The 25,891-nt window shown below is 35.2% G+C and overlaps 6 protein-coding genes across 7 annotated transcripts; 1 reads left to right on the plus strand and 5 right to left on the minus strand.

Moving 5' to 3' along the window:
* Positions 1–787: 787 nt before the first annotated feature.
* Positions 788–2,310, minus strand: LOC117934375 (KIN17-like protein). Its single transcript, XM_034856024.1, has one exon. The coding sequence runs from the start codon at positions 2,211–2,213 to the stop codon at positions 1,038–1,040; it is 1,176 nt and encodes a 391-aa protein (XP_034711915.1). The 5' UTR covers positions 2,214–2,310; the 3' UTR covers positions 788–1,037.
* A 941-nt stretch (positions 2,311–3,251) lies between these two features.
* LOC117904806 (aluminum-activated malate transporter 9-like) lies at positions 3,252–8,855 on the minus strand. Its single transcript, XM_034817571.1, has 6 exons — positions 8,097–8,855; positions 7,264–7,401; positions 6,690–6,959; positions 6,411–6,547; positions 6,175–6,321; positions 3,252–4,598 (listed from the first exon to the last, which is right to left on the minus strand). Exons 1-6 carry the CDS (start codon positions 8,470–8,472, stop codon positions 3,900–3,902), a joined length of 1,767 nt encoding a protein of 588 aa, XP_034673462.1. The 5' UTR covers positions 8,473–8,855; the 3' UTR covers positions 3,252–3,899.
* Positions 8,856–11,413: 2,558 nt separating this feature from the next.
* Positions 11,414–13,800, minus strand: LOC117904778. 2 transcript variants are annotated; one of them, XM_034817533.1, is made up of 5 exons: positions 13,165–13,800; positions 12,971–13,052; positions 12,784–12,875; positions 11,943–12,024; positions 11,414–11,842 (listed from the first exon to the last, which is right to left on the minus strand). In XM_034817533.1, the coding sequence occupies exons 1-5, from the start codon at positions 13,279–13,281 to the stop codon at positions 11,604–11,606; spliced, it is 612 nt and encodes a 203-aa protein (XP_034673424.1). In that variant the 5' UTR covers positions 13,282–13,800; the 3' UTR covers positions 11,414–11,603. The 2 variants fall into 2 exon arrangements, with proteins under 2 accessions (XP_034673424.1, XP_034673423.1); XM_034817532.1 differs by having other exon boundaries at positions 12,971–13,055.
* A 52-nt stretch (positions 13,801–13,852) lies between these two features.
* Positions 13,853–14,827, plus strand: LOC117904776 (protein YLS3). Its single transcript, XM_034817530.1, has 3 exons — positions 13,853–14,341; positions 14,495–14,569; positions 14,675–14,827. Exons 1-3 carry the CDS (start codon positions 13,873–13,875, stop codon positions 14,806–14,808), a joined length of 678 nt encoding a protein of 225 aa, XP_034673421.1. The 5' UTR covers positions 13,853–13,872; the 3' UTR covers positions 14,809–14,827.
* A 1,331-nt stretch (positions 14,828–16,158) lies between these two features.
* LOC117904777 lies at positions 16,159–20,664 on the minus strand. Its single transcript, XM_034817531.1, has 2 exons — positions 20,140–20,664; positions 16,159–16,571 (listed from the first exon to the last, which is right to left on the minus strand). The coding sequence occupies exons 1-2, from the start codon at positions 20,584–20,586 to the stop codon at positions 16,398–16,400; spliced, it is 621 nt and encodes a 206-aa protein (XP_034673422.1). The 5' UTR covers positions 20,587–20,664; the 3' UTR covers positions 16,159–16,397.
* A 1,237-nt stretch (positions 20,665–21,901) lies between these two features.
* Positions 21,902–23,012, minus strand: LOC117934490. The gene has a single exon (XM_034856199.1). It carries the CDS (start codon positions 22,799–22,801, stop codon positions 22,184–22,186), a length of 618 nt encoding a protein of 205 aa, XP_034712090.1. The 5' UTR covers positions 22,802–23,012; the 3' UTR covers positions 21,902–22,183.
* Positions 23,013–25,891: the final 2,879 nt, after the last annotated feature.

The raw sequence follows: 25,891 nt of genomic DNA on the forward strand, positions 1-25,891 counted from the left end.
AAAAGGTTCACAGAGATAATATTTTAAATAAGAACTAAACAAAACATAATATGTGTGTGTATATCAACAAATCTCTTATAAAACATAAATTCCAAGCACCAAAAAACTTCAAATTCTTATATGTAAGGCACATTCTCTTGTTCATTTACATCAAGTGGGAGAGCTTATGCTCTGAGATAACCTCTAATACTGACATTATGCACACCTTCAACAAGTGAGTTCAGTCCAAACTTTGCAATGTTATATAAGACCATGCTTATCGTCAAACAGCTTGCATGGTACATGAGATTTGCAAGAATTTCTTCCCTACCAAAATCAAATTACCAAAGATCTACAAAGGTTCAACAATGAACAAATTTGAGAAAAATCAAATATTTGATGAAAGAAAGTGTAACTTCTAACAATTCAAACTAAAAAACCAATCAAATTTAAACAATCTTCAATTTCCAAGCAAACTCAAACTAAATTTTTTTTAATCAAACTAAAAGGAAAGCCTTTACTCATGGAATATCTATGTAAATTAACTAGGGGTAAAGTCATGTTTAAAAACAAAAGTCATGAAGGCTATTGAGAGTGAGAGATTGATTTACATACATAACCTATTGATGTATGGACTGTAAGAACTAGCAAACACCAATGCAAGAGGAAGGGTTAAGATTGAGAAGTTAAGGACCAAAAGTCATGGATTTCAAGCTCTTAAATTATGCCTACACAATTCCTTTTCATTAAAATCCTCTACCATAATATATGATATATAAAATAATGCACATTTGATTAAAATGCAAGATTAACAAAAACAATTCAATGAGATATTAAGATGAAAGGACAAGGGAAAGTCCAACCTCTTAATTTGTGGTGCTTCATCAAAATATTCATTTGTGAAGTATTGTGATTCTAAATCATCAGTTATAAAAGGAAATACAGCATACAATAAAGAAAAGACTACAAAAAAGAGTAAGAACATGTTGTGAATCTTCATTTGCAATGGATCAAGAAAATCAATTCTGATCTTTATAGTTGAATATTAAACATTAATCTCACTGCCCAACTTTGCAAATATCTTCATACTCAACTGCCTGAAGCACCCTTCCATCATAAATTCCCTTCTCTATCTGTACCTTTGCAGAGTACTTCTCTGTGTCCACTGCTAATAACCTTGCATTTGATCCCCGATAAGCCCCATTCACAATCCTCAAAAGACCTCCGATTTGTGGAATGACAGTCTCCAGCTCCTCTTGATCAACTCTAAGCACATGCTTGCTGTCAAGCATTTCAATTTCCCCAACATACCTATCTATCACTTTGAGCACAATCCCCTTTTTCTTATAGTAACCCTTCTCGGCCAGAGCTTTGCTCATGACCTTCACAACAATTCCATCGCACAACCAATAATCCTTTCTGTTATTCCGTTCCTTCACCTTCTCTTGCTCTCTCATTAATTCATCTAATGCTGATACGCCCCCAATCCCACTGCCACCAGCACCTTTACCTTTCACAATGTTCTCACTCTCACCATCCTCAAACACCAATTTCGAGCTCTCCACTTTTTCTTTCACAATGGGTTTAGATGAACCCAGGGCAAAGGCGATCTTACCACCATTCTCTGATTTCAGAGATAATAGCTCCGACTCATTAGGCTGAGAAGATCCACCTACCAATGGCATCAACTGTTCAGCTTTCTCAATCTGTCTCTTAATTTGCCTCTCTTGCTTCTCCTCCTCTACCATGTCTGCCCTCATTCGCTTATTCTTCAGCCTCTCTTTGAACAGAGTCTCCGAATCTCGATCAATATAGGTGATAAACCACCCTTTCGGCGTCTCCTCGACCTTGCACTTCCCGGTTCGCCCCAAATACTTCACAAACTCGGTCAGCGTAGCCCACTCGGTAGAGTTCATATGGATGTGGTGGCGGTCGGCGATGTACTCGTTGTAGACGACGGTGGCGGCGACACGGCTGAAGCGGTGGCTGCGCTTCATATGCTCAAGGAATTCGCTCTCGAACTCCTCTGAATAACCGTCGATGATGCGATTAGGGTTTTGGCCAAAGACTTGCATCTGACGTTGGTGGCTCTCGCTCATACAATGACACTTGAATCCATTCTCGTCCCGGCATTGTTTTTGGCACATTTGACAATACCATCGCAGCTTCTGCAAACCCTTGGCTTTGATCCGATTCGCAATCGCTTTTGGCGTCAGAAAGTCGTTCTTCCCCATTCAAATTTTTCAAATTTCCTCTGCAAATTCTCCAAGATTGGAAGAAGAGAAAGAGAAAAACCCTAGGCTTTGTTCTTTCCCTTCTTTTCTCCGGGAGATGCTGATATGTTTGGATTTGAGTGTATTTTAATGTAATTAGTAATTACAACGTAAATAATAGTAGTCTTTCGACTCCTCCCATAATTTCCTTTAAAGAGAAAAAGGAAACATAGATTTGAATTTGACAATTTTTTTAATGACTTTTTTTTTTCTCTTCAAATAAAAAATTTATAATTAAATTTTTAAATAAAGTTAAAAACAATAATGGATAATAAATAGACATTTTTTCCAAAAAAAAAAAAAAAATTAACCTCCTTTTGAAAAACAGGTGGTATTCATTACATAAATATTTAAAAAATCAAAGTAAAATATGAAATTGCACTTACCAACTCATGCACTCAATTATATTGACTGATTATGGAAAAATCTAAGGCTAGAGTTAGATTAAAGTTATAAAATTATGTTCATTATAAAAATAATTACTTCTAATTTTTTTAAGTTTATTTATGATTCTCAGGTAGAATTCCTAAAAACAAGAGTAAAATAAAAAATAATTTTAAAATTAATAAATTATTTTCCATGTTTATTCAAACTTTTATTTATTTATTTTATTCATAAGTTTCTAAATAATTTTAATTAAATAATCATTTCTTAATATAAAGGAAGAATGATTTTATTTTATTCATGTCTTTCAACAATGTAATAAAAGAATAAAAGAATATGAATACCCATATTTAAAGTTCATTTGATAATAATTTTAAAAAATATTTTTAATCTTTTTAACACTTAAAATTTGTTATTTTTTAAATATTTTAAAAACTAGAAAAAAAAATTAAAATCGATATCAAACACACACACTTATGGGCATCAAACACACTTTTGCCCATAGAGTTTCAATAGCCTGGGAGAACAAAGCCCTCATGAGAAACTCAGTTAAAAAGATGGTACAAAAACTTGGAAAACATTAAAAAAAAAAAAAAATAGACTTGGGCAGGCAAATAAAGCTAAACTTAAAGAGGTTATTCAAGGATAATAACCTTGGATGATAGAACCTACAAATTTATTAAGTTCAAGACAGAAAACAAGGAAAATAACCTTGAGACGTTGAAGGGGTCCTTTGGCATATTAAACCCGCATATTTGCAGTTTTAAAAGAGAAGCACCATCACTGCTTTCTCTGGCTTCATCTAACACTTCCAAGGCAGTCAATAATGGCATACCTGCAGACAAGGAAATTTGCATTTCCATGTCAAACATGTCATGACATCCCTTGGCAATAGTCTTAGTTGAACCCATCAGTTCTTGTTCATTTGTTAGTTATTTACACTTTCCATTCAGGCATGCCGATTGTTGTCTTTCGAGACATGCTCTGAGCTCCTTATGGCTTGTGAAGTTTCTGATTTGCCTTGCCCTGGATGAACCAAGGTTCATCATACAACTTCAGGGCCTCCCTTTCAGACAGTTGTAGAATCAGCTCCGGCTGGAATTCTGTACTGCAGAGATGTCAGTTGTGAACTCCAATTTGTTGAGATCTAGGATACAGACTGTAATTCTGGAATTTTGGCTCCAAGTACACGGTTGCTTTCTGGGTTATTGATCTTTCAAGCTAGAGATGATCTTTAACAACTGAGTTGCCCATCTCTCAATTCTACAACTTCAGCCACCTGCGCAATCTTGTTCCAAACCCAACATACTCCACTGCTGTAGGCACGGCTGTTTGATCAGCAGGATCCTTAAAATTTGCTTTCTCACTTAATTCTTCAAATGAATCAACAATATTTTGAAGCCTCGCAACAAATTCAATCAAAAGTGATGTAAACGTTGCTAAAGACAATGCACTAGCATTTTCATATGTTTTTGATTCTTCTTCCTTAGGCTCAGCCTTAGCATCAGATGATAAAAAGGAAGACCGGGGAACCTGTGAATTGGCTGGCTTCTCTGGGAGAACACCATCAGGCAGTGGTGAGTAGCCACCCATGTCAGGGATCTGGAAATCCCAACCTCGTGCCCCTGGAAGTGATCTGAGATCAAGCACAGCTTCACTGAGGGACTTGAATTCAAGAAATTTGTTTTCTTCATTTTCCATGTTGAGAATCTCTTGCTGATCTATCACCTCCTTTGGCCGTTTTCCAATTTCCCAGTTTTCTGAATTGACAAGAAGATATGATTTCTGGTCTACCTTCTTCTGCAATGCTTCTGCTGCCTCATGAACTTCATAGAGAATGTCCACTGGTCCTAATTTCTCCAACCTTTTAACTTTGCTTCCTAGCTCCCGTAACACTTTAGCACCTTCATTACCTAACCTCTGAAGCTCATTCCTAAAGACCTGCCTTCGTTCAGCTGACGCCTACATATACAAATATTTAAAGAACCTAATTAACATAAAGTTTTAAGAAAAAGAAAATCCTAATCCTACATCCACAAAAGATTAGCATGCATAAATGTTACCTTCTCTGTCATTGACAAATGGAGTCAGAATGACAAAACATATTCATACACAACCCTCAAATCACGGCTTTGAATATTTGACATACACAGACACAGCATGAGACTGTTACTACACAACATCAATATGCCCTGATGCAAGTAAAAAGGAAATATAACAAGAGGGGATGCGCTCACATGACACTAATATGATATATGTACAAAGTATAATGCTAATTAATTTTTCTAAGTTTCTATGTTAAAATTGCAAGATCAAGATCAACAAATGTAATGCATTGAAAAGTGCTCTCTGCAACCAGGAAATGACCTTTTTACATATATATAAATATAGACATATGGATATATATTATATATCTTCCCAAGCCACGGGAGTCTTTTATGAAGTTATAAAAAAAGGAAGACTGAAGACCCCATCAATGCACAATATTCAAATACTTCTATCCCTCCCCGCCTCTCCTCTCATTACAAACATATATACATACATAGCATACATACACACACACACACACACACACACACACATATATATATATATATATATCACACCACTAAGATGCAACAATATTGAGTTTGCCAAGTAAAGAACTCAATGAAAATATTACTTTTCTATGCCCCTTTTTGTTGTAGTAAGTGTTCAAAAGCCTCCAACATAGTTTCTACCACATTCCTTCATTGATTATAGATGTAGAATGGAAACATGGTTTGAAGTCATTTTTTGAATGCTTTCAGTTTTGACCTATTTTTTATTTAATAATTTAAAAAAATGGATGTGGTTTCACATGTATCTACAACATGAATATTTGAGTACTACAGTTAATTTAAATACAAATCCCATTTAGGATTTACATTTTCCTTAAAAAGATTCAAAATTTTTTAAAGGGATATGTTAAAAGAATGAAAGAATACAAGGACAAGATGTCCCTCAAAAAGAGACAGCAGCACTATAATAAATTGGAAAATGAAAAGAAAAAAAAAAAAGGAGGGGGGATAAAAAGTACGAGGTCGACAGCCCCTTCAAGTCAAGGAGGATCAAATTGCCCTCTACATTTTTGTGGTCATTCTATTCCTCAATTCTCCTATTTACACTTTTTTCACAAGTAAATACATTGCTGATAAAAGCAATTTCATCTTACTTAATTCAACTGATCTTGCTTCATGGCCTTCCTAGTAACCAAGTTAGATACCAAAATTAAATATAAATATATTTTCTTGTTGTTCAGGTCATTATGATGACCAAAGATGTAAACGAAATTCAAAAAGGAAAGAAGTTGAAAAATATTTCTAGTACAGAAACACCAATAGATGCATATATCAAAAGTGCGTATATGCCTTAATTAAAAATCTTTATGCAATATTTCCTCCAAAATGTCATTGCCATCAAACAGAAGAAAGCATTGCTAAGGGGAAAAAGAAATGAAAAAGATGTTTCTACTTCTCAGGCAAACAGCTCTATAAGGGAGTTGGAGATCCAAACCTACCTGTATTTCTGAAAGTATGCATCCATGCAATGCCATAACCATGAATGCACAATGCCTCAGTGCCCCGCTTAGTTTGATGTAATTCTTCCAAGGATATTTAAGCATTTTGTAAGGACCATGAGGTGGCTCCCAGATGGCAAAGCTCACCTGCACATATAAGTATAAATGAAACACAACACTTAATTTTTTTCAACTAATAAGTTCGACTTGCTAAATGATGGCAACAAAAGACTTACCAAAGCTTCCTCTTTACTTGTAGATTCAACAGCTGATCTATACCCCGCATAAAGTGGATCGTCTGAAGCTTGGTAAGTAAGGATCTTGGAAGGAACCCTCTCATATTCAACACAATTGAGGTACCCATTGACACAACCTAAATAGAAGCTTAGGGAAATTAGTGAAGCATGAAAAATAAAGATGGAAAGACAGAAGTTCTTAAAGCAATTTTAAAGTTGTGCTAGTTAAAATCTTTCCACAATTTAATGGAGAGTTAATAAATAAAATTTCATCCAAACCTTCCAGGGAATTAGCAACACCCATGAAATTCTTCGCTACCAAGTTGTGCAGATCCTCACCAGCCCAGATGGGATAGATGCATATATTTACAAGCAAACATACCCCAGCACCCAAGGCAATGAGCAAGAATCGAGTAATGGCTGTTTCGATAAATTCTCTTGTCCTATACCCAGATACCATTATGAAACAATATGTCAACGTGAAAACTCGGAACCCATATTCATATGCCTTCATTGTTGGGTACAGCTTTGCATAAGTTGCACAAAATCCTAGCAACCAAAGAATACATAATAAAGAGAAATTCAAAATAAGGAGGCAGAAAAAAAAATAGCAGACACCTGATTTCCTCACCACATAATCCTAGAAACCAAAGAATATGTAATAAAGAGAGATTCAAAATAAGGAGGCAGAAAAAAAAATTGGCAGACACCTAATTTCCTAACCGCATAATCCTAGCAACCAAAGAATATGTCATAAAGAGAAATTCAAAATCAGGAGGTAGAAAAAATACGGCAGACACCTAATTTCCCAACAGCATAATCATTAAAAATAATACCGATAACAAAAACAAACCTATGATAAAAATACTGATAATAATGACAACTTCTTCCCAGTTTCCAGCCAATGTAGACAACTCAGCCATGGCTAGAGCAAGGCCTCCCGCAGAGAACGTTCCCAACCCACGGTTAAATCCTTTGCTTAGGGTCGCTCCTACAAAAGATCATAGCCAATAAAGACAAGAAATTAAAAACATAAATATGACAAATGGACAATCATTACAAAAATGTTATCATAGAAAACTTAGAATAGCTACAAAAGATGGAAAATTATGAGACAGATGGATGCCAACCGAAAAGGATATAACAAAAATTCATTCCAATATGAAATAGCCAGTGAAGACAAGACATTACACAGTTGAGTAGAGGGTGGTTTCATAATGAAGACATGCGTAAGCTGAAAGCAAGGATGATACTACAAGGAAATTTTCCACTAAAATTATATGGTTTTTGAAAAAAAAAAAAAAAGAAAAAGAAAAGAAAAGGAATTATTACAAAAACAGAATTCATCCATCCACTATGAATATCACTACACAGTATTTATGCAGCATTTGCTTTTATTTTGTATCAATTGAAGAGCGGATTAGGTTAGAGGCTTAAGAAGAACAACATTCTCAAGATGCCAAGTTTCGATTTTCCTTTCTTTTCTGCGATTTTGCAAAAATAGATAAATTTTCAGTCCTTTAATTCCACCTCCACCCCCACCCCCACCCCACAAAAAAGAAAAAACAAACAAACAAACAGTACATAAACAACCATTTAAGAATCTTCCCACAAAAAAGATCAAAGAAACAAAACAGAGAAGTTGAATAACCTAAACAGAAACAAGAGAAAGAAAAAAAATATTACCTATACTGAATTCAAAGACGACCACAACAGTAAGAATGGCCCAAACAGAGTACCGACCCAGATCCTTCACGGGCTCTTTCAAGAAAATCAACAACGTTATAAGCATCAAAGCCAGACCCATTTTCGCAGAAAAGACAATTTTCCGAGGATCGGACAGACCCATTTCCCATCCTTTGGCGGCAACATCTTTCGTGGTCTTCCACCAATTCGCAAATTTGTCGCGAATCGATCGGAAAGAACACCACCTGGGTGTTGCATCTTCATTTTCCTCTAAATGGACGAACCCTAGCTCTGAATACCCCTTGCATGATAACAATCTGTCTCTCTCCCTCTTCTCTGCAAAAGTGTGTCTGAACGACCCAAGTTTCGCGGGCATTTCTAGAGGGAAAAGGATAAAAGAAAAAAATAAAAATTGAACGAGGTAGGATACGAGCGGGAGCAAATGATCTATCGGTTATTGAATCCAAATTCTAGAGAGAGAAACTGGGAATTTGGAGCCAGAAAATCACAGAACTCAATCAACCAACAGCAGTTTTAACATGAAATATGGAGATTTAAAAAGAAAAAAAAAACATACGCTTAAAGCCTAAAACTGAAGGGAAGAGAAAATAGTTCAAAATAGTTATACAGAGAAAAGTTAAGGAGCAAAAAAAAAAAATTTTTTTTTAAATCAGAGGTTTAGAGAGAGAAAATCATGATGGGTTTAGAAAGAGAGAAAAAAATCATGTACTGGTTTGGAGAAATCTGCAAGTACAGAGCTTTTGGATCTCAGAATAGAAAATTGAAAAACACTGAATATGAGGGGAGTTGGTTAGCCACCTAGCCCGGCCCACAAAACGGCGTCGTTTTGGACCAAGCATCCAATCCACGGAAAGATGTACATGTGAACCGAAGTGGGACCCACCAACAAATTGCAAAAGCAATCTTTGATTTCGACGGTGGATCGTGTGGTCAACAATAGAGACATTGCGTTTGGAAGTGTACGAGTGGTGAGAAATTATGAAATCCCATACCATAATAAAATGAGCTCCCAAACAAGACCTTCTTTTTCAAAGAAGGAATGTCCAAAAATGTACTATTCCGTATTTTATATTCATTTATAGAATTTTGAATTTCATGATGGGTAATTTAGTATTTAAACATATGCTTTTTATGACGTGGTCGCCATCTCTATATGATTCACAATATAAACGACACCACTTTTATGTTTATTTTATTATAATTTTTTTTTAAAAAAAGGCTTAAAATAGAATTCAAAAAAAAAAAAAAATACTTTCCATATACATCAACACATGTATAAAGTTGCTTTTGTATTCATTTTATTCTAAACATTACAACTATCACTATCTTTATGATTTGTCATGGAAATGACAATACAATAAAAGGAATAATTAATTACGGTAAATAAATAAATATATATATATATATATATATATTAATTTGATTAAAAGAGTTTTAAAAAGTGTTTGATAATAATTTTAAAAAGCGTTTATAACTTTTTGAAATTCTTGAATGATAAAAAAGGTTGAATGTTAAGAAAATTAGAAACATTTTATAAAATCATTACTAAAGGAAGTTTAAGATAGATTTTGAAAATTATAGTTTCGTGTTTGACTTTAATTTTGGATAAATATAATTACAACATGGTATTATTTGGATTGTAGAGACATGATTTTTGTAACCCACTTTTGTGTTCGAGAAGGTAATCCTCTACTCGAGTGATATCCATGAATTTGGGTGGGGAGGATTGCGTGCCATTGATTAGTTGCAGAGATGCTTGCATGCCTTTCTACATGAATTTTAGGATTAATTGTTTTGAAACTTAAAAAATATTTCATAGATTTTTGAAAATTTATTGTAAAAATAGGATTTTTAAAAAAATATATTTTTAATTATTTTTTACTTCTATTAATTATATATATGGAGAGAAAACGATTAAAAATAAAATATTATAAATAAATGTTATTTTTTAAAATATTTAAAATATGGAAAACATATTAAAGATTTTCTAAATACATTTTATTCTAGAAAAAATTATAAAATTGTTTGTTATTATACTTTTTAAGAATATTCTAAATTTTTAAATATATATTTTTTCTATAAAGTATTATAAAATTGTTTTTTAGAGTTGTTTTCTAGAGTTCTAAAATTCTAAAATTTACCATAAAAAAAATAAAGAGGTGTCAAATATGTCATGTCAAACCAATTTTTAGCGGGCCTTTATGAATCCGCATGTCAACTCAACACCACCCAACAAAAAAATCATGTCGTGTCATACATGTCAATCGTGTCTAGAGTTGTGACAATCGACCACTCACTTTGTTAATATTTAATTTAATTTTTTAACTCATTTTTTATTATAATTTTTTTTATTATTAAGTGAAATTTCTTTTGTTACTTCAAACATCTTAAGTAATTATCCGTTTCTATTTTTCTAAATTTATTAAGTTTGTAAATGTATTTCATATAAATTTTAACTTTTTGTTTCTGAAAATAGGAAAAAAAATCACATTTGAATTTTTTTTATTATCAAAATATCAATAAATTTTAAAAAGAAAATAAAATATAGAAAATACAATTATTATATTCAATATTTCAATAAATTACATGGAATGGAAAAAAAAAAAAGGTGAAGAAGCAAAAACAAAAAAAAACAAAAACTAATATTTGAATGAGCAAGTGAGCGGATTGACGGGTTATGTCGGTACAACCCAAAGGACCAGGGCGTGACACGACCTACAACAATTGGGCCATGTCGGCCCGACCCGACCTTCTTAGCGTGTTGGGCCCTGACACCTCTAGGTAAAATATGAAAGTTGAGCTTGACCCGACCTTTTAGCGGGTGGGGTCTTGACAGCTCTAGGCAAAATATGCAAGTTTGATTTATGAGTAAGAAAACAAACGAGCACAAGGGCGGACCCTCTGGCTTTATATATATAATAACATAAGAGTAAATGATGAAGAAGCATGCCCAAAATGATGGTACTAAAAAATGCTGAACAGTGGAACAGAGTACGCAGCCAACACCACCATATTTTTCATGTGCTGCCATTTTTCTGCATATGTTTTAACTCTTCCTTGATTGCAGACAGCCCACCTTGTCTTTCCCCTTCAGGCCACATGCTGTGTGTACCACTTCAATTATTTCAAATAAGGTCCAATTTTAAATTAAAATAAATAAATAAATAAATAACATAAAAACCAAAATGTACTCTACTTTAAATGCATGTGACCCCTGACAGATTGCATCCCCGTGACTTCTTTCTTCTTCCTGGCCCCCTTCCATTGATTCATGCATTTGTTTTCTATGCCAAAGCTTGTAAAACTTTCATCAAGATGCTTAGCATTTTTCCGGAACCAAACATAACCTAAATGTATAATAAACACGGGTTTACTTTTACATGAACATGTATATCGAGCATAGTGTCAATAGCTCACTTAGAAATGAAATGAAATGGAAATGGAAATGAAATGAAATCTTTCTATGTTTTTTGTCTTTGTCATGGCTTATATGCATGTTGTACAGGTTTCAAACTGGCTTGGGTTGGACAGCAGATTCCAGCTGGTACTACTAATCAAGGGTTTCTGCTCTTGATTTTCGCTGCTGACACTGAATTCCTGTATGTCCAATATCTCTACCCTGCGGTTCGTCTTCTTCCTCAGCTTGATTGCCAAGTCCTGTGGGATGAATCTACCACACACGCTCACTCTGCACTGCTTCATCTCTATCAGATGTGTCTCCAACTCTACATTCATCAACCCAAACAACACATAATAATTGAGAGACAGAGAGAGATGTAAGGCCAAACCCAGTTCAGAACTCCATGGATGAAACTGAAAGCTCACCCTGTATATTCAGAAGGGCTCTCCTCACTTTTCTGTAACAGCCATTGCAGTCAATGTTGATCCTCATGATCATGCAGTAGAACTGCCATGTTCACAAACAAATTAAATCAGAAGCCAAAACAGAGAGGGAGCCCAAAAAAAAGAGAGGTGTAGAATTGAAACTTGCCCTTTCTGTCATGAAGCCCAAACCGAGAATGAAAAAGGGGATGAATAAAAGGGAAAAATAGGATCGATGTTGAGAATATAAAGGATCTCAACCTGGCTCTTTCAATTGGTTTATGGTGGGAGTTCTATTTGTTTTCTTTTTGGCATCTGATTCCCACAAGGCTAGGAGAAAGCCAAAGCATTGGGTTTGTGTTGTGTAGCTTCCTCATTATTCTTGACTTCTTTACACTTGTTTTTTTTTTTTGGTATTTTCCTGTCCATTAAAGGAGGGAATCCTTTTCTTGTTCCTAAAGGTCCATTCTGAAAAACAGAAAGGCATCCCTTTTAGTGAAAATTTTATAATCTCCAGGATTGATTAAACATCTTCCATATGCTTCCAGGAAACAGACTGCCTACACATCATTCATTCAAGCCAAACCACTGGAAAATGTTGCCTATTGTCATAATAACAGAATACCATAATTCAATACAGGAACACACAATTCAATAACATGGAAACAGCCATGTCCTGGTTCACATTTACCTCCACAGGGTGACAAAAACTACAAATTCATACAAGGGATATGTGATTCTGAATAATAAATGATTTCATTTTCTAGACTTGCAGTCAGCTGTGGGAAGAAGACTGTACAATTCTGGAGAATTTGAGAGAGAGATTACTGTAGGCAGCAGGTACCTTCCTGGCAGCTTTTCCTTCACAGCTGACAGATGCGCGACGAATCAGTGACACCTTCTTCTCTTGTACATGGACCACCAAGGATTCCATATCTGCCAGCATATAGTTTAGCATATTCATGAAGTCAGGCACAGGATGATTAGCTTCATGAATTTTGATCCCACCAGAAATCCTTTACAAAACTTACCATCAATGTTTGAGATTACATTGGCTACCCTCTTTTGGCAATTGGGACAATGTAAATCAGCTGCTAAGACTATCTCCTGGACCTGCTATTACCAGCACAACCATTTTTTTTTCCGGGAAAAATCATAAGCATGAACACTATGGCCATAGCCTATGCGACAAGAATTGATTCAAGTGCATGTAGAGAATACAAACCAGAGGGGTCTCTAAGGATTCAATGGAAGCTAGGCTGGTCTGAGGGAGTAGAAGCTTACTGGATTGGCGGATACCAATTCGGTTGAGCCCCTTCTTAGCCCAAGAAACCAGAGTCATGACTTGGTTACACAAAGCTTTGCATTCAGCACAGCAGCTAGTTTACCGTGTTGAGTTCATGGATTCAATCTCAACTTCCCTACTAATAGTTAGAAGGGTAACCTCAACTTTAAACAACTTGAGCTATTTGATTGAGAAATCCCATCTTTTTAAGCTGTCTTTGTTGTTGGGGCACCAAACAGATGGAGATATAACAAGCACTAGCAAAATAAGGTGGGGAAAGTTGATGGTGAAGTTGAAAAAAGATGATTCAGTGCTTCATATAGAGCCCTGCGTGTTATCTTTGGTTAATTTTTCTCCTCCATTCAAATATCTTCCATCTTGTGGTTCTAATTAGTTCACGTAATCATGTCTTAATTAATCACAAAAAAGAAAGTGAGAAATATCTTAGTGGGTACCTGATGAATTAGTGAAAATATTTCTGAATGATGCTGATTTTCGGGTTCTTAATTAATCACAAAAAAGAAAGTGAGAAATGCTGTCTTGCCGAAAGTGTATGAGTTAATGTTCAGTAACTTCTGTAACTGCATGGAGCTTTGAAGTACAGATTAGTTATGTGCCAGAGAGAAACAGAGATAGAACAAGAAGTGCATGTGGAACAACACACAAGAGACATGCAGCAGCTCACACTTAAACAATGCATTTCCCCCATTTAGACACCTTACAATACAATGCAGCAGCCCTGTCCACCCAAGAATCAACCAAACAACCATGGCTTCTCAGTCTCTTCCTCCCACTGCCATCACCTCTCTCGTCCTACTTCTCATCACCCTTATTCCTTCCGCTTTTTCTCAGAACCCCACCACCTCAGGCTCTACCATAGCGCAATGCAGCCTTCCCCTGCTATCTCTGGCTTCATGTGGATCCTATGTACAGGGTTCAGCCCCAACACCAGTGCAGTCATGCTGTGACAACCTCAAGCAAGTCTATAGTCAGCAGCCCAATTGCCTTTGCCTCCTGCTCAACAGCACAGTCATGGGCTCTTTCCCCATTAACAGGACGCTGGCTCTGCAGCTGCCACTTGTTTGCAACCTTCAAGTCAGCATGTCTCCCTGTTCAGGTACCATCCCCATCTTACTGAAGCATGGCTCTGGTGTCTTACAGTGAATAACCATTCTATCTTGGTGCATTATTTTGGACATTCTAAAAACTAAGATAAGGATACATACTAGCAGTAATAATGTTTAATCCAAGATGTTTGTTGATTGTGCAGAAGGGATGACAGTGCCTCCTAGTTCACCTGATTCTCAAGTTTCCCTGGGTGAAGGCACCAATTCCACTGTTGCCGGTATACAAACATATTTGGCTCTTTGATCCTTTCATTTGATCTCTTTCATTTCTCCATCTACTATGTTCTATCTCAGCTGAAGAATCTGCTCTGTTGGAATTTCAGCTTCCCCCGTGGTTGCAGTGGCACCAAGACCAAGCATTATGGGATTTGGGTTTGGCCGGAGTTCTAGCATGAGGTTGGAAGTGAAAGGTGACTTAGCTGTAGCAGTCATTGGGGTGGCCTGTTTGCTGACATAAGTTCCATTTTGAGTCTGATTATGGCATATCATAGTGTAGGTGCATTTTAATTGATCTCTAAGATAGTATCAGAGTCGAACTCTGGACTGATTATGCTATGAGTTTACTACTTTTACTACTTCGATTTTAGTCAAGCTGTTATCCTTACATAGGTTCGAACTATTATATAGAAGTTCCTTTCTGTCTTATGATGAATTATTTAAACAAATGAACACCAGAGCCTTCATTTAAACAAATATCACATATACAGATACCAAATTCCAAGCCCTGATTCCAATACCACAGTTTGTCTACTTCATAAAGTACTGGCAATAGTAATTGGTTTTTAGTTTGAATCATAAAGCAGGGCCACTAAACACAATTCCTACAGTACACATTCTTAAACAAAATCCTTGAGAAATAATTTGAACAAAAAATGGTCAAAATAAGAAGCAAAATTTAATTTGTTATTCACTTTATAGTTGAAATACTTATTCTATGATCAAGCCCATTTGAACACATCATGTGAATTGATATGGCTTTCAAAATCCTAGATGACCACAAGTTCAGACTGAATTTGAAGGTAAAAAATATCCTACCCACATGGTTCTAATTTTTTGAAACCCAAAGGAGAGAAGCAACTTAGTTCTGATCAGTCACAAAAATATTTTTAATGATTCCTAGAAACATCAGACATGAGTAATAGCCGAATATTGGACAAAAGTGCAAGCAATCTAGATCATTTATTTGTAGAAAGTGCGATGATTATCCAATAACCTAACCTTCCATAGATATGTAATTACAACATGAATATAATATATTCTCGATATGTTTATTGCATGATTACAAAATATTCAACCAAGATCATATTCTCGAATGAAACCAATAATGTAACTTAACATAGTAGAAATTATATCCATTTTAAAATTATATAGGTAAACTAAGAAAGTGATTATACTTACATTTAATGCAATTAGCTTTGTAGAACTATAAACATATGCTGCAGTAAAACTTACACGGGATCAATTTTGTTCTCTGCCCTTTGTCTTACTAGCTAAAAGCCTGAAAGATTTTCTACCAAGTATTATAGCTTTGCTGTTTATTGTGGATTGCCCCAAAAAACCACATTTGGTATGATCCTCCAACTTTCACCAAAACCAGAAAATATCCTCCAAATGAAACTTACCAGATATTTTCACTTTTCCAAGAATGCAGTATTTATCCAGAAAGAAAGATACAACACAACACCTGCCTGCAATCCAATACAAGGTGTTCTGGTTTATACTGACTTTAACTTTCATCAGATATTTCCAGTATTGAGTCAGATAATGTAAACTGACAACAAAGCTTGTGAACTATGTGAGTAGCAGAGACAATCAAAGCCATGCATGTCTTCCGCATTCAGAAATTTTCTTGTGAACTCATTACTTACTAAGAAATCTTTCTGTATCAACATCTCACAAAATAGTAAAATTACATTTGAGAAAGGAAGTTCTGGCATATAAACAGAAACATTACCTTATAAATTGAGTATAATGCCCTCAGGATGTAAGGTTTCTTTGCAAGAATTTACCATATCCCAGATGTAATCATTCTTCTATATGGACTGGCTATTCCAAACTAGGAGCCTCCTCAGTTGGGTTGGACTCAAAAACATCTGAGTTAGACGTCTCTGGTTCTTCTAAAAGATCTCGAGATTGGACTGATTCCTGGTAGACAGGAGTCTTTTTGAAATCTGTTGCCCCCTCATTGTATGTAACAACAGCAATCCCACATGCAATTAACTGTTAAGACCAAAAATAAAAAGGGAGAGGTTAAAAATTAACCTTCAAAATCATCAGGAAACCATCTCCATAGTGTAAATTGAAGGCAAAAAATCTAAAAATGTGTTAAAGCAGAAATTTGCACACCATTTCAAATCTACATGCTGAATTTCCCTAGCTTTACTTTTAGCAAATTGAGACTCATTGTTCCATCAATAAACATATAGCAACAAGTAGTCTTGCCCATCGAAAGCCCCAACAATCATGGAATGTGATTTGGATTACCTCAGATTTCTAAAGTTTTGCAAATTCCCAGCTCTTCTATTTTACTTCTTTGATTGTCTTTTTCTTGACAAAAAAACTCCCAACATTCTTGCGTGATGCCTTCTGATATAATTGAATAAAATATTCAAATAGTAAAAGACTCTTGTCACAACAATGATGTTGCAGTTGTTGGCATTATTGTTTACATTGTCTTGTTGCTATTATGATTCGTTGGCAAAAGCTCTTCCTGCCATGAAGCATATTGAGGGAAGATTGGCAGGGCAGAATAATATTTGTCGTTGAAGCATGTGAGGATAGCCTAATCAGATGTACATTATTTAGCCTTCTAGTTTCATCTCCCTTCTTCGTTCTAGTATTGATGGTGCACATATATCATGGTTTGGGAAAGACTACAACATATTTGGTTGATCCATATGCAGTGTATGAACCAAGAAGGCTCAAGGTTTGGAGGTGAGCCCACTAGTTTAATTAAACAAAGCTACACCAAAAAAATGACTATGGATATTCAGAGTCAAGACAAAACTTTTGAAGCAAAGCTGGAACATGGAAAATGACTATGGAAATTTTGGAACCCCAGCTTCATAGTGCCACCAAATGCCTAGGAGTTTAAGCCCAGAATTTCCTTGTCTGTTAAGCTCGATTGCAGCAATTAGAAGAGGAGTCCATCACGTGGAAGCAGAATAGTAGTGGAAATTTATTGAGAAGTATCTCCTGTGGTTGCAGTATATGTGTCCTCCCCAATTTGGCCCATTTGGGATAATATGTTGACAATAATCAGTTGAGTGGAAGAAAGTGAGTAATCCATATCAACACACAAAGAATAAGTGTTAAACCGATGGATCACCTTGTCCCTTTTGTATCCCTTTTGATCTTTGCCATTCCCTCTATGGACTGTTTCAGGTACTTCTAGTCTAGTTGGAAGGATCCTTTTCGGGTAGGTGGCCAAACATGCCAATCTTGAGAGTTACACCCGCTTCTTTCCTTTAGGCTTAGTTTGGAACTTGGAAAGTTTGAGAGAAAAATTAAAGGAAAATAAAAATAAGTTTAAAGGGCGAATGTCATTGGAAGTTATGCTATCTTTTCCACTACAATCATATATTTTCTCCAACTTGCATGTTGGAGGAGGGTTGCTGGCATCCCACCTGGCAATTCTTAATCTATAGGCACTTGTTTTCATTATATTTAGTTTTTCTTCGTACTTTCCACATAAACCAAACAACACAATTTGGACTCCATATTTTTTTTCCATTTCCTCAAACTTTCCAAGATCCAAATGAAATTTCAAGGATCTCTATATTAGCGGAGAGTTTACAGAATTTCATTTCTGGCTCTTTTTAGGGTTTTAGATTTTAATCTTTGCCCCTAGTATGGTATGTATACTCTACATGCAGCGGGTTCACTCGTCTTCCAATGAAATTGATTTTCCTTGTAAAGAAAAGTATGGTATGAATGACAACTTAGCAAGCCAGGTATGAGACCTAGACATTCAGGAAGAAAGTGAGTAATCCATATCAACACATTAAGAATAAGTGTTAAACTGATGGATCACCTTGTCCCTTTTGATCTTTGCCATTTTCCTCTATAGACTGTTTCAGGTACTTCTAGTCTAGTTGGAAGGATTCTTTTAGGGTTGGTGGCCAAGCATGCCAATCTTGAGAATTACACCCCCCTTCTTTCCTTTAGGCTTTGTTTGGAACTTGGAAAGTTTGAGAGAAAGCATGAGGGAAAAAAAATAAAAGAAAAAAATTAAAGGAAAATAAAAATAAGTTCAAAAGGGGATGTCATTGGAATAAGGCATGCTATCTTTTCCACTCCAATCATTTATCTTCTCCAACTTGCATGTCAGAGGAGGGTTGCTTGCATTCCACCCGGCAATTCTTGTTCTATAGGTACTTGTTTTCATTATATTTAGTTTTTCTTCATACTTTCCACAGTAAACCAAACAACATAATTTGGACTCCATATTTTTTTTTCCCATTTCCTTAAACTTTCCAAGATCCAAATGAAACCTCAAGGATCTCTATATTAGAGGAGAGTTCAGAAAATTTCATTTCTGGCTCTTTTTAGGGTTTTAGATTTTAATCCTTGCCCCTATTATAGTTTGTATACTCTACATGCAGGGGATTCGCTCCTCTTCCAGTGAAATTGATTTTCCTTGCGATGAAAAGTATGGTATGAATGACAACTTGGCAAGCCAGGCATGAGACCTAGACATTCCAATCAGAATTGTTCAACCGGATGCCTTCATGAGTAGATAAAGACAACACCAATTGAGGATAAGATGGAATGAACAGGACTAAGACGATCAGGATACACAATAAAGATCAATGACTCTACAAGTAAATAGTGATTCTATTCAGGAAGAAAGTACTGCATGGACTAAGGGCTGGCTAAGAGGGGTTAACCCATCAATGCGACAATAATAGACACGTATTCTTCAATGAACTAAAAAATAAACATGTGGGGCAGGTTTTACTGTCAAAAAACCACCTCCTAAATTTGTTGGCTTCACTTCCTTAAACCCCATCCTACCCATTCATCATTCCATCCCATAACTTTGAAACTTATAGGTAGCTCACATCGACAGGGTAATGGCATGAGAATTTTCTCCAATTCAATGGGAAAAATTGCCTGTAAGAACATTTAGTTCTGTCAAGCATGGTTATTGCCCAAATTACACCCATCCATACTTCTTATTTCGCTTGGTAGAAAACAGAATTTATACACAGTGATCCATACATTGTTCTTCCACTCTACCCTAGACGCCTACAATAAAATAGGAAGCATCATCAGTGTTCATCCAAACATGCAACAAGATCGACGAGGTTAACATTGCGGGGAAAAGCAAAGATGGTGGATTGGAAGGAAATGATTCCTCACACTTGGGGTGCTAGTAAGCACTCATACCTTGATTCAAGGACTTCTCTAGTTAATCCTAATCTCGAGATTTACAATAAAAAATAAATAAAATTCCCAAATTATTTTTATGCAATGATGACATTACCAAGTAATACGTAAAGAAATTTCTTATCTCTTTTCTCCAATCCTCCACACTTTCTAGGATAACAAACAACCGTATTCGATAATACATAAAGTTGTTCACTTAATTTTCCTGAAGCATCCAAGCAAGAAAAAAAAAAGAGAGATTCTCTGCAATTTCCTTACACTATGATTCCATTGATGAATCTATTCTCAATAAGGACCTTAGTTTCTCACATTCATCTCTATGACACTAATACTCTACTGCAGAAAATAACAAAATTTAAAATAAATAAATAAGCCAGATATTCAGTAAAGAGAGTACCGCAAAAACAATGCCGAAAGCCCACATATACTGAACAAAGAAGCCGAGAGCATCCCACTGAGGCCCCTCCCAGAAGTCCGGCTTGTCCCCGGGAAGCTCCGGCAAGAAATACCCATCATCATCATCATCACCATCAGCCACACCCACATTCTCTGTGCTGCCAATTTCTTTAATCTCAGCCTCTTCTCGCTGTTCTTGCTGCCCTTCCTTGGTTGTTGTGCCGCTCCTTCTATTCTTGCTGTCGAACCTTCCAGTCCGGGACGAGAGCTTCTTGGCGAAAACTATGTGGGAAGTTCTTGATCTTCTTGTTGTTGTTGTTGTTATGAGAGTGAAAGGGAGAGATGGAAGGAGAAAGTGGCGGCGAATTGGGAGGTGAGTAGATGGGCTCGTGGTGGTAAGGCCAACGCCGCCCCTGGCTACTGCGGTTCCGGCTATAGTGAGAGACATGAGTGTCGCGTCGGAGTTTTGAACGGAGACTATGGAGGTGCGTCTGTGGATGAGACGAATCCGAATAATATCCTCAAAATAAAATTTATTAAATTACTGCCTTTAAATTCCAAAAATATCATAATTTTTGTCTTTTTCAAATTGGGCAAGGACTCCATTTTTAATTTTTTTTTTTAAGTTGCACTAAATGATTTTTATTTTATATATATTATGTTTGATTTTATTATAAAAATATAGAAAAAAATATAATTAAAATTTTCTATATTTTCAAATTATTTAATTTTATATAAAATAGGTTAAAATGTGTTAAATAAATTTAAATAACATATAAATTTTTTATAAAAAAATTAATTTAATTTTTTATTTTACATAGTATTTTCTTTTCTTTTCTATTTTTTTCCCTCAAAATTTTAAGGAAGTTTAAGCATGAGCCCAAAAGTTTAGTGTTATTAATTGAATTGTTAAATATTTTTAGGTTGTCCTTAAATTACAAGAATTATGATATCTAAGAAGTATTTTTATAAGCTTTCGAGAAAATTACTTTTACCAAAAAACAACTTAAAAAAATCATAATGTAAAATTCATTTTCATAATTAACTAATACTTAAACCTCTCTTAGGAGGATTTGATTTTCCAATAAAAAGAAAAATTATTAAGGCTACATTTTTTATAATAAAATACATATATTCTAAAATATCACATCCAATTAAATAAAAAATATGTATTTTAAAATATAATTTTTAATAAAATATGATATTTTTAAATATATATATCATATAAATATGATATTTTAAAGTAATAAGATATATTGTTTATATTTAATTTATAAAATAAATAAAAAATAATATGAATATATATATTATTTTTAATATTCAAAATAAAAATTATTTCAGGTTGACGAGGATGCGTTGTGGGGGGCAAAATAATATCATAACACGGTCTAGTGGTAGGGAGCCAAGTCCCTATTTGGGTTAAGGCATCAAATCCCACTAACCCCAAACAACTTTTTTTAAATTTCAAGGGAGCATTTGCCCCGCTCTCGGGGACTGTTTAGTAATTGTATAGTTACTTTTAAATATGATAAAATAAAAAATAAAAATTCAAAAAATTTGAAATGTATTCTCATTCTCAACAATTTATTACTTTTTTAAAAAATAAAGTTACTGGGAAGCCCAAAGTAAAAATCACTCGAACCACACTACAATGAATTCCGTGTGCATCCAAAACGGGTTCTTGAGTCTTCACCCATTGGTTCAGAGCATCCAGACTGATTAATTTTTAGGCCATGGATGTTTGCTATTAGCGGTAGATGGTATTTGTTGAACAGCGTAGAAGATAAGTACAATGTTAAATTAGAATTAAATGACATTGAATAATATCCTCCATAACGTGCTCCAAACTTAGGATATGTTTTTTGTTTTGAATATTTGGGAAGGAAGAGTCCATCTCAAATCTCAATCGGCAATCGGTATAATTGTGGTCTAAATAACGAATTTCTACTGTCTGAGTTTTCAATTCACATTTGTTTTTCTTAAAATTTACAAACTGCCTATGCCCTGTGTCTGCACTATTCCGGCACCCGAAAATTCCGAAACATCTAGACGGCCGGCAACGACTCATGTTGCCACGACAACTCCGAGAATTCGGCCGGTTCGTATCTCTGATCTGAATAGTCAAACAGTCCATCCAGCATCAAAAACTCCGAGGCGTTGCTGTGGCTAGCCAACTCGCCACCGATTCCAAACTCGAAAGAATCGTAACTCGGAATCTCATCATCAAATCCGAATACGTCACCACCATGCCCAAAGAAACCAGACGAATTGGCCTCCAAATCCGCAGCTTCGATCTTATTCTCCTCGCCGGAGGCTCCGTCAGTCGGCGGCAGGCCCAGCTCGTCGTCGGAAGCCTCCCAAAGGTACCCTAGCCCCGGCTGCGAATCGCCGCAAACCGACGCCAGCTCCAGACCCGCCGGCGGCACAAGTATCTCCTCCTCAAAGCTCCTAATGACCGAGTCAAGCCCTAGAATCGCCGGGTCACCAGCATCCGAGTCCTCAAGAATATCTAGGAGGTCATCCTGGATCCACTTCGCCTCCGGCGAGTTCAGCCCATCCGACTCGTCCGGGTCAACTCGGATCCGCTTCGACTCGACCGAGTCAGGATCTGAGTCCTCCTCCCTAACTCGCTTATTGGCCCACTCTGCAGGGTTTTCCATCATAAAATTTATAACAATAAAGGAACAGAAACAAGACGCAAGGTGTTTGGATGCTAGGAAAACGGGATACAAGATGTTAGAAAAATGAGGCAAGAGGTGTTTGGTTGGAGTGAAAGAGGGGGAAAATTGAAGATTGGCTCGAAATGTAGGATGTCGGAGAGTTGGAGTGGAGTAGGAGATGAATAACAAAGGGTTTGAAGAAGGCAGATGTTGAAGGCGAGGAGAGAGAGGCTCTCTATATATACGGAGAGGGAATTGAGAAATTGGGGTGGGTGGTATTTTAAATTTTAAATTTAAAAAAATAAAAAATAATAATGAATAAAAAAGTAGGGGATGTGGACAGGCGCGTGTTGAGGGGAGGCTCACAACCCCATCACGGACGTCCCACTTTTTCATTCTTTTCTATTTAATTCTTTGTCTCCTCTTTCTTCCGCTGCTTCTCTCTCGGATTTTCCTTCCCCCATTTAATTACATTTAACTCCTGGTTTTCAAGTCCGGTCCGTATCGGACCCACACCCATTTTGCTATTCCATGTGGCTTCTTCTTTTATTTTTATTATCTGGGATTTTGCAACGTAATCCTCTGTCTTTTAATATTTCTATTTTTTGCCTATTAGGGCCCTGAAGGGCCTCAACCTAATTTTACTTATTTATTTATTTTGAACAGAGTGAGAGTTGGCCTTAGTCGACATTATTTATTTTAATTTTTTTATTAAAATTAAATATTTGATAAATTTTTAAAAATCTAATAAAACTATTAATAAAAATATTATAAAGAAATACTTCGTTTAAATTTAATGGAAAATGCACAAAATTTAGAGTAAAATAAAAGGCAAGGCCCAAAATTCTATGTTGTCACAACTGCAAGTCTGCAACCCCAACACCACCCAACAACTTGAAACTTCCACCACAAAAACACAAAGCGTGAGGTGTCAATCTCCATTTTGTGTGGGCCCCAAACAGATCTTCATTACAAGATTGGCCCACCTAATGAGAAAATATCCGGCCCAAACCCATTCCACGCCTTTCAATTATTCAAATATGCTGCTTCTAACACGTTATATCTTATTTCCCAGAGCCCACCTCGTGCCAGGCCACGTGTCCAACTACAGTGACCTTAAACCACCCTCTTCCTTCCCTTCTCTCACGGTTTTTAATCCTGTGAGGTCAACACCAAAACACGTCTTTTTCATAACTTTTTCTTCTTTATTTTATTATTTTAAACTAAATTATTAGGTTAATTGTCAGATGAGTTGATCTGACGAAAGAAGATTTAATTATAATTTTTAGAAATAATTTTTTTTGTTTCCAATAAAAGTAAAAGCAGATTTGCAGACAGCCAGAGGAGAGAAGCCAAGCCAGCCGAGCATCTAAGAGCCACCGACGAAAACGGCGCCGAAATAATTGCGGCGTATACGAGTTACGAGAAAGTAAGAGGGCTGAGTCAGGTCCTCAGAAAACTTCGCATGCAAGGCACCACGTCGACCAAAACTTGGGACGTGGCAGGTGAGCTCACAACAGCCGCCCACGGAGCCGCTACGGAATTTGGCCACGGCGGCAGTGTCCGTATGTGCAGTACACGCACCGCCATTCATTTTTCTGCTCCCGATAAGCGGCTGAGCCGGTGGAATATTTTACAAATATTAATAGTGGAGAAGATTGAGGTGGCGCCACGCGTACTTTGGGTTGATAACAGGTCACGTGTAGGTGGGGGTGGATATCATTCTTGGTTGTCGTGGTTTTCACGACATTGCCGTTGATGTCGCCAATGACTTTTCAGATATTTTTATCTTGCCCTTTTTTTTATTTATTTTTAATTTCTTTGTCAAATTATGTAAATATCCCTCGGGATGCTACGGAAAATGTCAAAATAGCCCCTCGATTCTAGAATATTCCAGATATTATAATAGCTCTAGGATTATCTTTGAGAATCTAGATTACCCTCGAAGCTTAATTTTCGGGACTTTCGTCAATCACGTGTTCCTCAATCCTCTCCGATTTTAACACTTCAAAATTTTTATGATATTTTTTAAAATTATTATTAAACACACTCTAACTAAATTTAAATAAAATTTTATTTTTATTATTTTTAATTTTTTAAAATTAGAAAAGCCATTCTAATTTTATTTTTTATATTTAAAAAATAAGAAACAAAAACATATTTATAATTGATTGCACTTACGTGGAATAATAACCAATCAATTTAAAAGCCTCCTCATGTGGTCCTCTCCTTTGCTGGAAAGAAAGGGATTGAAACTTTCAATTTCTACATATTAATGATTTTTCCTAAAAATTAAAGAAAAAAAAATTGTGTTGTTCTTGAAAAAGTCGGTTTTGTATAAACCTGAGATTATTTTCACATAAAATGAATCAGACTTAATTTCTATTGCAGCAAGATTTTCAAATAAGACAAAGTTAAATTTGAGTTGCTTTTAAAAAACTAAAAAAATCATTGATTTCGAAAAATTTAAAGTAAAATATAAAAGAAAAAAATACAAAAAAAAAAGTAAATAAAAAAATTTTAAAAAAATAAAAAAATAGATTAAAAGTTGATAAATTATTTTTATCTATTACTTTAAACCAATTTTTACTTATTTTAATTCATATTAAATAATTTTAAAATATATAACTTTTTAATTAGTTTTAATCATATTTAATTTTTTTTATATTTTTTATAAGATAACCAAACATAAAAAAATTATTTTTCTTTATATTTTTTTTCTTTTCTTGATATTTTCGGAGAAGCAAACATAACTTTATAGTACTGAAAAATCACTTATAATATTTTTTGAAAAAAATACTTGATGGATGATTATTTTAAAACACTTTAAAAAAAATGTTTACACTGAAAACATTTTGAGTAAAATACTATTAAACGTGTTTTAAATATTAAAAATGTGATCACCCAACATATTCAATATTAAAAAAAAAAATTTTAAAAATCTAAATAATTAAATGAAGGCATAAATAATGAGATTAAGACACAAAATGATGAAAAATCATAAAAATAAAGTAATAAAGTGTAAATAATTATATGAAAATAATCTAATTGATTTATGGTATGAAAATTTGATATGATAGGGAAAATGCAATG

Source organism: Vitis riparia, chromosome 17, assembly GCF_004353265.1.
Source record: "Vitis riparia cultivar Riparia Gloire de Montpellier isolate 1030 chromosome 17, EGFV_Vit.rip_1.0, whole genome shotgun sequence".
Classification (NCBI taxonomy): Eukaryota; Viridiplantae; Streptophyta; class Magnoliopsida; order Vitales; family Vitaceae; genus Vitis; species Vitis riparia.

Bases quoted from the DNA above. Each gene is read 5' to 3' on its own strand.
- LOC117934375 (XM_034856024.1), bottom strand. From the start codon at position 2,213: ATGGGGAAGAACGACTTTCTGACGCCAAAAGCGATTGCGAATCGGATC.
- LOC117904806 (XM_034817571.1), bottom strand. From the start codon at position 8,472: ATGCCCGCGAAACTTGGGTCGTTCAGACACACTTTTGCAGAGAAGAGG. The intron at 6,548-6,689 runs GTTTGGATGAAA...GCTTCTATTTAG, and splicing joins TGTTGCTAATTCCCTGGAAG to GTTGTGTCAATGGGTACCTC. The intron at 4,599-6,174 runs GTAGGTTTGGAT...TTGTATATGTAG, and splicing joins GCATACTTTCAGAAATACAG to GCGTCAGCTGAACGAAGGCA.
- LOC117904778 (XM_034817532.1), bottom strand. From the start codon at position 13,281: ATGACTCTGGTTTCTTGGGCTAAGAAGGGGCTCAACCGAATTGGTATC. The intron at 12,876-12,970 runs GTAAGTTTTGTA...ATATGCTGGCAG, and splicing joins TGTAATCTCAAACATTGATG to ATATGGAATCCTTGGTGGTC. The intron at 12,025-12,783 runs GTACCTGCTGCC...TGAACATGGCAG, and splicing joins AAGGAAAAGCTGCCAGGAAG to TTCTACTGCATGATCATGAG.
- LOC117904776 (XM_034817530.1), top strand. From the start codon at position 13,873: ATGTGGAACAACACACAAGAGACATGCAGCAGCTCACACTTAAACAAT. The intron at 14,342-14,494 runs GTACCATCCCCA...TTGATTGTGCAG, and splicing joins CAGCATGTCTCCCTGTTCAG to AAGGGATGACAGTGCCTCCT. The intron at 14,570-14,674 runs GTATACAAACAT...TTGGAATTTCAG, and splicing joins CACCAATTCCACTGTTGCCG to CTTCCCCCGTGGTTGCAGTG.
- LOC117904777 (XM_034817531.1), bottom strand. From the start codon at position 20,586: ATGTCTCTCACTATAGCCGGAACCGCAGTAGCCAGGGGCGGCGTTGGC. The intron at 16,572-20,139 runs GTACTCTCTTTA...TGGTCTTAACAG, and splicing joins CTTTCGGCATTGTTTTTGCG to TTAATTGCATGTGGGATTGC.
- LOC117934490 (XM_034856199.1), bottom strand. From the start codon at position 22,801: ATGATGGAAAACCCTGCAGAGTGGGCCAATAAGCGAGTTAGGGAGGAG.